The sequence below is a fragment of the Poecilia reticulata genome, linkage group LG17, assembly GCF_000633615.1.
Source record: "Poecilia reticulata strain Guanapo linkage group LG17, Guppy_female_1.0+MT, whole genome shotgun sequence".
NCBI classification, from domain to species: domain Eukaryota; kingdom Metazoa; phylum Chordata; class Actinopteri; order Cyprinodontiformes; family Poeciliidae; genus Poecilia; species Poecilia reticulata.
Window position 1 is genome coordinate 18,161,987 of NC_024347.1, and position 15,129 is coordinate 18,177,115.

The following is a 15,129-nucleotide window of genomic DNA, read 5'->3' on the forward strand; positions in this document are numbered from 1 at the left end:
TATATATGTGTGTGTTTGTGTGTGTGTGTGGATTTGGAGACATAAATATTTATGATGTCTCTAAATTAACCTATCCAGATGCACATTACTTATTTGAACATTACTAATTCGAATATGGTATTTCTTAATAACCGCACATGTAAATTTCTCCTTACTGTATGGTATTTTATTCTTATATTTATATATTTCTACTTTTGTGAGCATATGCATGGTTAACTTGCTGCTTTTGACACCTGCCTTTTCCCACCGTGAATATTCTATTCTATTCTATTCTATTCTATTCTATTCTATTCTATTCTATTCTATTCTATTCTAGCACTGGGACTTGTTTGCCAACTATAGAGAGACTGAGTGAGACATTATGTTGATAACTTGCTCAAGGTCAGTAGAAGCCAATTTTCTTTCTCAAAATGTGTTAAACTTATAATACAGATAAAATTCGTAACATATTATGAGTGGGAGTGAAAATAACAGCCAGGTCAAATTCTGTAAAGGAATGCTGCGTATCCTATATTTGCTTTCATGCACTTTTCACACTACCGATAGTAATGATCACAGGAAACCCTTTTAGCACTGTAGTCCCAAAGCAGGAATGCAAACACCCGACAAGCTTTTCCAAGAATCCCCCAGTTGAGGACTTTTCTGGAATGTCCTAACAAGCCTTCCCTGCCGTGTTTACAGTTTCATACCAATGGCAACCCTGCAATCTGTCTTGCCAGCATGTCATTATCTGGACTACCCAAAATGAAACACAGGGGGGCAGCTGGATGAGATTTCTCCTGTATAAACAGGTTCAGGCTATTTGAAAGCTGACCATGCGACCATTTATGCATAGAATCGGAGACCATTTATCTCCAATTCTATGCAGAGCAAGAATCGGAGATAAAATCCGACCACTGCTACTGCTGTAATTGGGTTTTGTGTACATTGCTACCCATCACTTTAAATTAGGAAGGTGTTTGTTGAAGTAAATAATTTAGTTTTTCACACCCAACTAGACACAATGTTCTGATCAACTTCAGTGAGTTCTGAAAGAAAAATAAGATCTCAGACGTTACTGACTTCGGACCGCTCTTATATAACCCAGGAATGTTGGCACCGGACCATCTCACTAAATCAAGCAGAGGAGCAAAGGTTCAGAAAATAAAAAGCAACATTCATTTCAATCCCACAGGCATCCAGCAAAGTCCTACAGTGCTTCTAAAGTTTATGTAAACAAGCATTTTCTAAATCATGGCAACAAGGAATTTATTTGTGTTGAAAACAAATTTCAAAGATGGAATTATCTGAAAGTCATAGAAGCCTCCCTAAGAACAATAAGTCAGCGTTTGACTCATTTCTGGTTGAATGAACATGTTCGCTATTCAGACCTTTACAACTCATTTCGATCCAAGTAAGGAAAATGGTACATGCACTCCATGTTCAAGTACTCCTACATTCAAGCATTAWGGGTCATTTGCTTTCACACGCATATTTAAACTTGAGTAAAATCACATTCTTAGTATGATGCAACCTATACAACTGCAACAGCCTCAAAACTATATGAGGTATCTATACCTTTCTCACCTGTTCACCTGCATTCCTCCTTTTGAATAATGGCTCAATGTCACACCTTCTGCCCCAAAGAAACACAAAGTTATGCATTAAAACGTCCTAGACTCTCTGATCGACAATAAAAAGTAAAGTATATATTTAAGAAAAATCTTCAGAAGTGTTGAAGGTTTCTCCCGTCCTTAGTTTGAAGGTTGGGATTTTCAAAAAAAAAATTATTTGTCTCAAAATAAAGATTAAAGATTGGTTTGTTGGTTTGTTTGACACATGAATTCACCCAGTGGCTCAAACTTCTGGCATTTCCTGCTTTGCAGCTTCACACCAACAGCACTGTGGGACCCTCACAGACTACTTCCTGTCCTCAACAATACTGATAAAGAGTGAAAGCACCTTTGCCAGTAAGTCGTGTATATTTTAATACGTGAGACCAGACCAGCCCCTGCCTCAATTCTGGGAACGGTTTTTAAAAAAACTTGGAGAGAGATGAGATAAAATGACTAACAGATGCCCGAAACATGGGAATTTCACTCTTTACATATTTTTAGGAGTTTCCGGTTTTGTGGCCAACACCATAGTAACAGGATGTGTGTTTAAGGAACATGACCCTGTGACTTCACACTGACTGACAAAGGAACAAAACACTGTAGATATCTGCCTTACTGTTATTCTTAGGGGTTTCACAGCTTCTCGCTTTACTGTAAAAACATAAAWACTCTGAGAAACGTGGGCACATACTTTTAAAACAATTTACATTTTGTTACAGCTGACGAATCGGTGAGATAAAATGTAGGTCAGGTCAAGAGGAGGAGCTCTCCAACAGTTGAAATGATGAGACGACGTATTAGCGAGAGGAATAACTACTGACTCACAACTCAGTTAGGCCTTTGTTCCTCATTAGACATCATGAATGAATGCAATGGTAATATTTTGACTGGAGAGTAGAGATGATGCAACAAAGGTGATGAACCACAATCTAGACAACAATGCAGTATTATTCAGCTCATMTCATTTGTATAAGATACAGATAAAGGATGTAGTTTAATGCTATAAGAAAAATAAGGGAAGTACAAATGCTTCTCCTTTTGAGAGACATTAATGTGATTTTTATTATGAAGCTATAATTAATATCAACAAATCGTTATGAGCCATTAACCCCCCCATAAATCATCATCACTGGCTGGTAACCAAGCCCATCCATTCACAGTAAAACATGGCACAGCTGTAGTCATTTGCTCACACACTGACGTTTTCTCCAATTCATTGCACGAGACAAAAGCTTTGACTAAGATTTGACTAAGTCCAAGTCTACTGGAGTAGGAGTCTTACTTGAGTCAGCATCTCGGTCTCGAACTTTGTTAACCGGTTCAATAGTTTTAACGTTAAGAAAATTTGTGTTTCAGTTTTCACTCCCTGTGAGGTTACGACAAGGTGTTCAATCAGCTTCAATGAGGAAAAACAAATCACAAACAAGAGGGTCAGGTGATGACCGCAAGGATATGAGTTCACTTCTGGGTGAATGTGGCTCTTGTGCAGAAATGCATCAATTGATTAGAATGACTTAGCAGGTGCCATCTAAAGTTAGTTCATTCACAAGGACCCTTGCTTGTCAAACAACAATGCGCTGAAATGAACAAAACTGAGACAGAAAACAAAGATAACTGAGGTATAACAACAACTGACTTCACCTAAAATAAACCCCTTAAGTTTCTTCACGTCAGTCATCTCTGGGATTTTTATTTTTTTTTTTATAAGTTCCCTTTGTTCTGAAAAAATCTGGGTAATTCCCACTTCACTTCACTATCAACACAAACATTGTTTGTCAGAGGAAATRCTTCCTCTTATGCAGCACTGCATGCTTGACAGTGTTGGCACAGTGAACTCCAGCAGATGGTGCTTTGTTGCACTTGTCGGATGGGAGCTATTGAAACTATTTGCTCTTTTTTGCTTAGCTAAAGAAAGCAGTTTTTGTGTGTTTTATTAGTTTGTATAATAAGCATGTGTTTCCCACTTAAATGAACTTGGTTACAGTATTTGATTTGCATTACTGGATAGACAATCTGAAGATTGGAAAAAGTGCTTTATCACATGAATCAATCTGAAGTTACTTTGCATAAAATTTATGTTATGAAAAACTAGCTTGCTACCTTCTTTGTTTCTGTGTGATGCCGCCTTTCCCACGAAAGCCATGGTTTCAGAAGATGCTGCATGAGCAATTTAATATAAATGTGCTGACAAACAAACAAATCTRCACATGTGTAAAGGCGCAGCACCAAGCATATTAATCATCCTCTGTTTTGAGCCTGGAGGAACTGGGAGCCATGGAAACCAAATACCAAGAGGAGAAAAATCTTTGTGCTTCTTGTCCAAGTTTTCATCCCACTGGCGGTCGTACTAAACCTCACGAATCGCATGACAATAACAACATTCCTYATCTATGTGATATAGTCCAGCAGGAATTCCTGTTAAATAGAGGAATTTCTCAGGGCGAATACTTCACTGGATTAAAAACATCTGGTGCACCGAGCAAATCTGAAACAGAAATAATATTGAAAATCTTGGAAGTTTTTATTGTTTTTCCTTGTTCCGTTGATGTATGTGTTAAGTGTTGGTCTGGGTTTAGCAGTTTGTGCAGAACTACCTGATAGTGTTGAGAGTAGACATTTTGTTGTCAGGATGTCAGCAGACAGAAAGAACTTGTAGCATTTAGGGACCTTTTAGGTAACAACAGCAAACAGAAAACAAAGATAAAAGCTTTTATAAAATTCTGACTGCAGTAGTTACACTAGCAGTTCAAAGTCCATTGCCGGTATGCCTGAGTGAGTTTTGACCCTAGTGGGTTGATGCTACAGAGAAACCCTGGAAGACCTTGTTAATATGTGCTGGGTTGAAGCATGGGTCAGAGAGAACCAACATGTACCACAAAGCGTCTGTTTCTTTCAAACATTCCTGAAATAACTTTGTCATATGGGATGTGTTTTATTCATTTATTTTTCTTTAGTAAAAATAAATATTTTCTGACAACCACAAATACATATTTCAGCATAGGAAGTTTTTATAAACCTTGATTTTTTTTTTTTCTTTTGTCACATCTTGTCAATCAAAGCCTCAATCTTCAGATTTGATGAAACCAAACTTTAATATTTTATCCTTGCAAAATGCCGTGTGTAAGGAAAAACTGAAACTGCATCATCCCTCAATGGCAATATTATACCATGAGAATTATTTTCTTCAGCAGGGATAGGGAGAGCTGGCTATGCTTAGATGGGAACATAGATGGTACTACATACCGGTCAATCCCAGAAATTGGGGGTTATAAAAGGTCATAAACTTTCAGCAGCACAAGAACTTTAAACATGCAGCCAGAGATACAGCGTTTTAGATGAAAGCACTTTAATGTGTTTAAATGGCTTAGTCGAAAACCACAAATAAATCAAACTGGGACTCTGTTAAACTTTTGAAAACGTATTTTCAAAGGTCCTCTCCATCCAATTGGAGTGTCTGATCTGAGACACTTTGCAAATATTTTCCTTCCACTTCACGACTCTGCAATAATCAATCACATCAAATCCTTCTGAAATGCATCCAGGTTTGTGGTAAGATGACAAAAATTTGTTAAAGTTCAAAGTTTTTTCAAAGGTCATATAATTAAAGATTACTGGCACAAGTACAGAAACAAAGGAAAGAGGGAGGGGGAAAAAATGATAAAACAATTTAAAATTAAACTGCCAATCATAAAACATTAATTTCCAAATTAAAGTGGGAGAGAGACTGTGACTTATTATGAGTGACTATGCTGCTTGAATTCAATTACCCGGGGGTCAATTTATCATTCCTGTTTTTATATCCCTGAGTACATAATTGTGTTTCACTTGTAGCATCCGTGAGAGTCTGGAAGAGGCCTGGAGATGCTGTGGAAGGCCCACTGCAACAGGCCGTCAATGGAGTTCTGCTGCCACAGAAAGAGCAGAGGAAGAAGAAGAAAGATGAGATGTTGTGAGCACATATCCAGCTGTCGTTTCAAAATTATGCGTTCTTCAAGATCAACTTGAACTGAACGGCAAATGCAGCCAGTTAAAACCCGAGTCTAACATTCATCCCCAGTCAATCCTGCTGCTATGCAAATAATAAATCATTTCTAAAGCTAAAGTCAAAACAGAAAACACTTAAAGTACAGCAGAAATGAAGCATCAATCAAAGAAGAAGATAATGACTTTATTTTTTGCATCATTTGGTATGCTACCACCCTTACATCTCCCAAGATGGAGTCCAGTTCGTCCTTATTGATGACTGGTTCGGAGAAGGAAGTGCTCTGGTCTTGACTGAATGAGTTCTGGACTGAAGGCGCAAGCTAAACACAAACCAGAAAGAGCACAATGATCACAATGCAGCATGTGCAGGCTTCTCTTCTCCTTTGTTTCTGTTGTAAAGGTGTGTAGACACACCTGCATGCCTCTGGGCTCGATTTCTTTCTCTGCAGAGCTGCCCCATGGTCTGGAACAGGACAAGCAGACGGATCTTCCCCTTTGAAGCACACAGACATCGCGAGTGACTCAGACCGAAGTGTATCAGGTTTCCTTCGATCAATATGTAATTTGAGGATTGCGGACAGGGAGCTTCAAACTGTTCCAAATCACCAAGCTAAACACAGTTCCAAAATTATTGCACATTTTAGTACATCAAGGTCTATGTGAAACTTGTTCATATTGTTCATGTTAATTTTAAAACTAAGGCCAATATCAAAAGGTAGGGCAACAAAAGTGCAGGACATCATTCATAATCAACATCATTTTCTGAAAGTACTGACCCTGAGTTACTCCTGCAAAACACCATTTGCAATCCATTAGACAGCACTTAGGAATTGACTCTACAAACACACTCTTAATGCAATACTGGTACGGCTGATCAATACTAGCCTGAAAGAGAGGGAGCTCCAAGAAATTTGCTCTGCACAGTAACCGATCAATGGTTCTGAAAAATTAGGGACACGATCACATTATGGGGCACGAAACACCAAATAAGGGATCTGAACACGAAACCAGGAGTCAAAAGAACATTTAGATATTATTGCTATCAGTGTATTTTGGCTTGACTTATAAGAAGAAACAAACAATGGTTGCTACACAGCACCCTATGGTATTATTTCACACTGAAAATGTAAATTGATCCAAACATTTATTTGGAGACATTTATACAGAAGGGACTCGTGTATTTACGTTGTTTTAAATAAAATCTTTGGTGCCACACTGATTGGCCCCTACAATCGTTTCTGAAAGAAGCATTTTTGAAGCATATTTACTTTCAGTACACAAACATGTCTACAAAACCTTCAATTAATTATCTAAGATGTCCCGTTTTCCTTTATAATTCATTAACATATGATACAAACCTATGTTTTTGTTGTTCCACATTTAAAGCAGCTGGCTGCACTGGATTTAACTTCGTGGTATTAAAGGAAAGTTTTGTATAAGAAGATAATAAGAAGAAGATCAAGGCTGTGGACATAATAATTTTTGTATTATTTAATCCGACATATTTCTCATGTCACTGATAAAAAAAAAGTGGTTGTCTTACTTGGAAAAGTGGCAATGTGCATGAAAATGCTTTAAACACTGAAGGCAGTGAGTCAGATCTCCCCCAAGGTGACAAACACCACACGTCTCCCTCATGGTGACCATCTCTCCACCTGAGCACTGGACACACAGATTACATTTGTAACGAGCAAGAAGCAGCAGAAACGGTAAAGAAGATCCAAAGGTGGAGGAAGGATAAAGTAAAACTCCTCACCTGGATTTTGCCATTCGATGCTTTGACAGAGGCCGTGACACTCGTGAGGGAGGATGACAAAGTGGGGTAGAAAGAGTTGTCCAAGATGGAGTTAGTGGTGTTTATGCTGGTTTGCTGAGGCTGAGTGGGGAGAACCTGAATTGAAGAACAGAGTAAAGCACTTTAAGTAAAGCACTGAATTAAAGTGGATACTTACAGACTGACATTATAAACATAATCATCATCGACAATGAAAAATACTATATAAAGGCCACCCGTATTCTTTTCAGACAGTGTTTAAATGTTATATTACAACAAAAGCCTTTACATACACACCTGGACAAGCTGTAGAGCATTTTCCTGTTTCACTCTAAGCCCACAGCACCACTCACACTGCCAAGAGCCGCTATTAATTACAAAAATGCATTTTACTTTTAAAAGACTTTAACCAAATGTCTCTTATCTAGAAGCTTCTCACATTTACCTCTGTAATCGTTTACCTCGGTATGGAAGTGAGTGGAGGGTTGAGGCAGGCGAGATGAAAGGCTCGAGGACAGCCGTCACAGCAAATCAGTTCCCCTCCATCCTTACACATCGCGCACTCATCGTCATTAGAGTGTATCTATACACACACCAACAAACACKTACAGCTGAGATCAGATGAGAAATAAAACAGCACCATTGACAACATTKATGGCTTACTATTATTGTGTTTGCCTCCCCCTGGTGGAWAAACCTGGCACTCGCAGATTTGGACTTTTCGTGGGACTTCTCTGCTAAACTGTACGAGTGAAAACCTTCAGCGCCTTTGATGCACTTTCTGATGGAGCCTGTTTYAAGACAGTACTGTTTGCCTCAAATATCTTCTCATGTAGACAGAAAAAAAMMAWWWWWYYTKSYWMCMAWTTYYYMMMWWAAAAAAACATGTTACCAGATGGTAWWGTCTCCCAAAGAATCAAAGTTTAAAAAGTAACAATGCCAGTTTTTCAACGTCTTACCATCCAGTGCAGTACGCTCCTGCTTGATTTGCATGTTTTCTTTTTTATCCTGGCTGAATGGAATATCTGAAGAGGAGGAAGATGAAGAAGAGGAAAGGGGCACACCTCTCTGAACAGAGGAAGATACCACCTGCAGACCTGTACAGTAGAATTCTCATATATTTCTGACATGAAATAAAAGCAATGCAGGTTCATTTCAATCAAGAATATATTGTATTACTGTTTCCAGATGGTAGTTGCAGTGCTCGCGCTTCACTYTTCACTCTGTACAACTTGACTTTACTCACTGGTGCAAAGATCAGAAAATCTAAGTTACACCAAACTCAGTTTGTCAATAAACTTMGYGGAAAAATGCTGTTGGATTAGAAACTGATTGGAGGAAAGTAAAGRTGACCTGTTCCATCGCTTGTCTTCGCATGATACTCTGAATGCTGAACCTTGTCCTCATGGCTCCTCTTCTTGCTGTGAGAAGCTTTTACTCCTCCAGAAGATCTGTTTTCAGCTTTGGACCGWGGAGCGTCCCGTCCTAAAYGGACAGAATCAGCAGAATGAATGAATCGGTTAAAGTCAAATGAGGTCAAGAMGAGACTTTTATGAGAAGAAGATGTTTTCAAGGAAATTGGACTTCACAGACTGGTAGTCAGGTTAGCRAGAAGTGCCTTTAGCTTGGGGTAGCTGTCCATGTTGTAGTCCTTGGATAGATTGTTCCAGAAAGCCTGGAGAGTTGATCTGCTCTGCTCAAGCAGCCACGAAAGGAGGGAGTACATGGCTTTGTGAATCCCCTCGCTCCCTTCCTTCTTTAGAGTATCCTAGAGAAAACAAAATGCTCTAGTGTGTGGGTTTCAAAAACACCGCATGGCAGATGTACAGATTTATGTGACGGATAGAGCTGTCCCATGAAAATCTAAACCAAACAACTGAGTGCAGTTATCCACAAACATAGATATGTTTTTTTTTTTTTAAGAATTTCACCTCTAAATAAAAGTTTGGACATATATTCCTGTCGCTTACCTGCAGCTGTTGTTCTGTGATTATGTTTTTGTCTGCCAAGCCATACACAATAGGAAAGGGGTCATCCACCGCCATCGCTATGTCAGTACGCAGCTCGCGCAGCAGAGAGCGAAGGTTTGYGTCCCTGAACACCTCCACTCTGGACATGATCTGCTTCAAGTGAAAACGARAACTTCAATGAGGAGYCGACCAGGCCTGAGGTCGTACATTCACCCCTCCGGAGGAGGCGTGTCCTATTCAAGGGATGAAATTTTGACAGGTGCGCYATTCAAGAACGCCAGRAAATATTACGTATTGTACACCATTTYCCATTTTCCTGTCAAACTATGTTTAATTTCTGTATTAGATASACATTTATTGGTCACAGTTGAAGTAAAATTGTCATCCGTATGAAACCACAGACCTGGCGTACCAGAAGAAGACCCATTCCTCAGACCTCTGAGGAGTTTGGCTGTCCACCAACGACACCAACCGCCTTCATCCAGGGGAATACCTGTCCTCTTGCACCAGGAGAGTAAGATGAGGCAACATGCTGTTTTATAATGACAGTTTCCCTCCTAAAAGGTTCTTTCCATCTCAACTTCCCCTCAACTATCAGGTTTGCAGACTCTGAGTCACCACAGAGAGTTCAGCATTAGTGTCATAATTATCGCTTTCCAGTGAACTGGAAACAGCAAATCAGAACTGTAAACTATTAGCTGATKGATTACATGGCTGCTATGCTCATGGTCCAGCTGTTGCTCATCATTTAGGAGCTGGAGAGTACTTTAGTTTTTTCTCAAACGAGACACAAAATGCCTGTGTAAATAGTCCTGTGGTAGATTTGTTTAAGTTGATATCTGGAGTGAGGAACACTAAGTTCAGCAGGTGATATAGTAAAGCCTAATCTTTGTCTATCACGGTAATTTGTTTATTTAATATAACTTTCTAGTGTTCACCTTGGTGATTTTTCTTTTAAAGGGGTCTATTATGTTTTCTTTATGGTCTGAGATAAGTTCTTTTGAATCATATCCATCCTAAAGTAAAAGTGAAACTGCCTGTGTGTACTTTTTTTTAAGTGGAAAAAAATATTTAAAAATATCTTAAATGAATTCTTATGTGTCACACAATGCCTTCTGYTTTTCACCAAGATTACAATTGCAAAAGTTGGACATTTTCTGATTGTGTTGGATACAATGTTATTGTACAGGAGTATTGAAATGTTTTAGATGGTTAAAGCTAGAACTGATTTTTATCCTCCTTTAAAAGCCCATTGAAAGTTTTTTTTTTTTGTGATGTGAAATTACAACAAATTGACCAGAGTTTAGTTGAAATAAACTTCATACAATTCAATTTAACTGCACTTGACTAAATCAAATTACAGTTTACTTGAATGAATATGAATTGAGTTGAATGTGTATAACTAAAACAAACTGTGTCAAAATGTATTGTTCTAGAMTTGAACTGAATAAAATAAAGTCAAAATGCAAGAATTTGTACCAAAATTAGCCGAGCTGAGGTGCACTGAAAAAAATAAATAAACCAAACTAAACTGAATTTCATTGGAATGCATTGAATCCAGTTGCATTTAATAGCTGTTCTTTGTTGAACTGAACTTACCAGATCTGAATTAAAATATGAAAACAAAACTATTAGATGAATTGGTTATTTTTAATTTCCTTTTGCTATGAGTGTGTGGGGTTGCATAGTTTTTTTTATTCTGTGTGACCCTATGATGGATTGGTTTGTTCGGGGGTCACACCACCTCTCGACTTACGAACTCTTGACATTACCCACATCTCTGCAAGAGTAAGCAGGTACAGAATATGGATGTCCTGAACTGAAGTCTGTTTAAGTATAATCTCTCACCAAAGCACATAATTTGGGGATTTTTTTTTYCCTTTCAATAATGCAAGCACTTGCCTTCCGGTAGAAAGAACAGAAACTCAAAAATTAAATAGAACTGTTTTAAATACTCTTTTGTTACCATCACCGTCAAAATGTTGAATCAACATTTTATTTAAATAGACAGCATGTTGAGGCCTGGAAGGTGTGCGATGTCTTTGGTGTTCTGTTCAGTTTTAGTTTATTTCTTTATATGACAMATKTTTCCTAGGGGACAATAAAGTATATTCTATTCTATTCCATTCAACTAAATATATTCTAAAAATACAAATAATAAAAAGGAAATACACCATTTTGCTGCCAGGTGAATGTAGATGGTTAGGAGAGTGAAGCCCTTTAATCTGTAATTTATTAATCATTAAACATTATTACATTATTCATACTGGTGAACAAGGACCACTTCTACAGAGGGACGTTCACAACATACATATTACATTATTATATACAGTGCAGTGCATTACAGTGGATCGTTATATGTGTATTACCGGGATGGGGGGWCWGGGAGACTGAAAGGAGAGAGGCAGAGGGAGGAAAAGAGGAACGGCGGAGGGTAATCTGGAGGGACAGGGGATTGTAACAGTAAGCTGTCTGTTTTATTAGCTCTTTTTTTATTATTTCTTTTTTATTACCACAGTACAGTTTGTTCTATAAAAGAGAAAGAGAGAGAGAGCAAAAGAGAGTGTGAAAGAGTGAGATAGACAGAGAGAAAGAGAGAAAGAGAGCCACGTTTTCACAGCTACTGTTAGGTGAACCTACTGGTTGTTTGACCCTTGTGGGGGAATATCAAATGAGAGACGCTTTGTCATGAGATGCTATAGAGAGATGCTATAAAACATTCTAAGATGTTCTGCCTCCTTCCAGAGCGCAGAGACCTTGGAGGGCAGGTCAAAGGTCAAAGAACAAATCAGCGTGCATGCGTGCTGCAGACATTCAGACGTGTTCGGCCGTCAGAAGAAACGGCCGGCCCTCCGACGTTTTCCCCCTTCCGTGTTTAGGCATCATTTTTGGTGCTTTCCCTTTTTATTTATAAAAAATACAAAACATAACAGCGAAAAGAACTCTATTGGTCGCCCCATTTTTCTCGTTTTTTTGTTTTTTTTTTCCTTCCTACACTGTTTCTTCTTTAGTTGTTCCTCTTCAACGCAACATGTTTATTTATTTATTGTTTATCTTTTTACCCTCCTCCTCCAGTCTTACATATTGACAAAGTATACAATATCTTACAACTGAACAAGACTGAAAGATAACATTTGATTTGTCCAATCAGATACAAGGTCTGGCTYCTATATCCAATTAGAGAAGTCAACTGGAAGCTAGCCAGTATAAAGCAACACAACAAAAGCCTATGGGTGTGAGGGGAGCCATCCAGAAACAGCTCTGCATTAACACGAACAGCCGCCCTCCGGGACGGTGGGCTCTGCTGGTTTGTCCAGCTTGATGTCAATCACTGGGAAGGTTCAGTCAAGAAAAACACACTGGGACTCCTAGCATCAGCATCAGATCTGTAATTCTCAGTGCAYGTTCTTGCACAATAGAACAAAATGGTGAATGAAAATAAATCAAACACAGCATCTATTTTAAACTCTATTTCGTCAATTAATTGACATTATTCTCCAAGTGCCTCCTCCTCTGCTGCTGTCACTTTTCTGACAGCCACTATGTGGTGCCAAACCCCTGCATCAAGAGCCTCTTTCCTGGCTCTGTGCAATCCTCGCCTCTCAGGCATAAATCGTTTAATGGCGGATGCTTCTGTATAGACAGAAGGCTCGTCTGACTGTTTGTGTTTTTGCCAGCAGCCACTAAAAGATTAAAAATAAGCTTGCCRGCTTCTCAAGACGCTTGGCTCTCGAAACGGCGCATCAGAAAAGCTGTAAAGGATACTGCCTTCGGGGTTTGCGTCGTCCAGACTTTCCATCCCAGGTAGGGCGGCCGCGACTCGACGAAACAGCTGGAAAGAGAAATAAAAAYGTGAAGAAAAAATATATATATGATAGGGGCTTATTTTTTATATTTTATATTTGCACTATTAGAAAAAAAGGTCYCTGGGTTCGAATCCCAGCCAAGGATCTTTCTGCATAGAGTAAAGATTTAMATTTTAGCATTAGAAATAATATTGTTTATCATTCATTTCAGCAAGATTTTTTGTAGGCATCCATTAAAACTGCAATGGATGCCTTTTTCCTCTTTTTTTGCTTTAATTTTCATGAAATTAAAGCAAATACAAACACAACTAAAACAAATGTTGACGAGTCATTGTTGTTTTAAAGATATACAGACTTTTATTGGCTGATGCATCTTGTCCATTATTTAGTTTTGTCCTACATTTGTACATACATCTTAATAGATTTTGAGACATCAAACATTGTTGCTATTTACCATCAATTACATCCATATAAAATACTATAATTGTCTTTGCCTGTGAATTTGCTTTAAAGTTGCACCATAAATGCAGTAAAAAAAAATAAAAAATACGGTGAAACAGCCAGGATCACCTGTTTGACATTGGAGCCTGTCTTGGCACTGGTCTCGATGAACATGACGTTCAACTCCTTGGCTCTCTGCTCTCCTTCCTCGATCGTGATTTGCCTGCAGGGGAAAATCCAGCCAGACTCGACATCTGAGGCTGATTCATTCAGTTCTGACGCGTTGCTTTCAACAGTCTTTTTTTTTTTTAAGCGGCAATTAAATGTTGGAGTTGATTACAAAACACAGTGCTTACCTCTTCTCCTCCAGATCTGTCTTGTTGCCCACGAGCATGATGATTACATCACTTCCTCTCTCCGTCCTGACGTCGTCGATCCATTTGCAGGTCTGCTGGAACGAATTTACGTCTGTGGAGATCGACGCGTCAATTTAGAGTCGGCGTCTCGCTGTGACTTTAAATACTAGTGTGCAAAARCACTTAGTTATTTTTTTTAAAAAAGGGCTCAACATGGACCCACTTGTAATGTCATAGACGACCACCGCCACTGTAGAGTCCCGAATGTAGCTGGGAATGAGGCTCCTGAAACGCTCCTGTCCAGCTGTGTCCCACAGCTGCAGCCTTACCTGAATGCGAACACACACACAAAAACACACGTGCACACTCTCAGCAGCTGTTTGTACATAAATTGTTAAACTTCACACAAGCTAAACACAAGTAAAGGYTTTTTTTYYYCCCTTTTTCTGGGGGATAAGCCCATATCAGCTCATGCAGGCTGGCAGGGGATAATATCCCGCTACAGAAATAGCATTTGCACAAGTTAAAGAAGATGATCCATGACTACGGCTTATTGCAAGGGGGGAAAAAAATGTTCCAAAGCTCTTACTAGGAGAAATAACCTTCAGATAATCATGTTAGAGCATAAAGAGAGCAGCGCTTAAGCAAATCAAATCAAAGATTAGTCAAAACACAGCGGAAGCTAGGACATTCAATGACATTGGCGTACTGAAACCCTAAAAGTGTAATGTTTCTACATGCAAGTTCCAGAATGAACATCAGAATTTCCTACTGTCCGGTCTTCCAGGTACATGGTCTTTGAGAGGAAGTCAATTCCAATGGTTGCCTGTGAGAAAGAGAGGGTGAAAAACTGAGTTTTTAAACAATTTACTGGTCTAAGCAGTCATTTTAATGTATCTACAGAAATAATCAACCGAGCAAACAAAAAAAAACAAAAAAAGATTTTGCCCAAAAAAATAAATACTCATAGTGCTATGATACAATTTAGTACATTTAGTTTGGTTATTACAAAAAAAAACAAAAAAAACTTGAATGTATTATGACAAATCTATTGAGTCACAATGCCATTAATATGATTCATTAGTTCACAGTTTACATTTTAGTTCAAAAACACTTATTAGTGTTATTCCTGCGTAAACAAATTTCCCAATCATTCAATACTGAAGTGCACTTACTGACCAGATCTATACTCAATCAATACTT

At 38.6% G+C, this 15,129-nt stretch overlaps 2 protein-coding genes and 1 long non-coding RNA gene across 4 annotated transcripts in view; 1 reads left to right on the forward strand and 2 right to left on the reverse strand.

Annotated features, from left to right (window-relative positions):
* Positions 1-381, forward strand: part of LOC103479612 (uncharacterized) — a 2,584-nt gene extending 2,203 nt beyond the window's left edge. Inside the window, exon 3 of the long non-coding RNA XR_001777479.1 lies at positions 317-381. This is a non-coding gene — a long non-coding RNA (uncharacterized LOC103479612). The remainder of the gene's footprint in view (positions 1-316) is intronic.
* Positions 382-4,544: 4,163 nt separating this feature from the next.
* Positions 4,545-11,419, reverse strand: aire (autoimmune regulator). 2 transcript variants are annotated; one of them, XM_017310204.1, is made up of 13 exons: positions 9,324-11,419; positions 8,947-9,121; positions 8,707-8,838; positions 8,533-8,598; positions 8,313-8,450; positions 8,017-8,144; positions 7,815-7,936; positions 7,651-7,720; positions 7,336-7,470; positions 7,123-7,241; positions 5,994-6,072; positions 5,801-5,899; positions 4,545-5,497 (listed from the first exon to the last, which is right to left on the reverse strand). In XM_017310204.1, the coding sequence occupies exons 1-13, from the start codon at positions 9,468-9,470 to the stop codon at positions 5,417-5,419; spliced, it is 1,491 nt and encodes a 496-aa protein (XP_017165693.1). In that variant the 5' UTR covers positions 9,471-11,419; the 3' UTR covers positions 4,545-5,416. The 2 variants fall into 2 exon arrangements, with proteins under 2 accessions (XP_017165693.1, XP_008432373.1); XM_008434151.2 differs by having other exon boundaries at positions 4,545-5,500.
* Positions 11,420-11,538: 119 nt separating this feature from the next.
* rab6bb (RAB6B, member RAS oncogene family b) overlaps positions 11,539-15,129 on the reverse strand; it is a 7,383-nt gene continuing 3,792 nt past the window's right edge. The window contains exons 2-7 of the mRNA XM_008434150.2: positions 14,699-14,796; positions 14,150-14,255; positions 13,927-14,038; positions 13,700-13,793; positions 13,089-13,155; positions 11,539-12,654 (exon numbers count right to left, since the gene is read on the reverse strand). Of these exons, the coding sequence (XP_008432372.2) occupies positions 12,590-12,654; positions 13,089-13,155; positions 13,700-13,793; positions 13,927-14,038; positions 14,150-14,255; positions 14,699-14,796 (542 nt within the window). The 3' untranslated portion in view covers positions 11,539-12,589. The remainder of the gene's footprint in view (positions 12,655-13,088; positions 13,156-13,699; positions 13,794-13,926; positions 14,039-14,149; positions 14,256-14,698; positions 14,797-15,129) is intronic.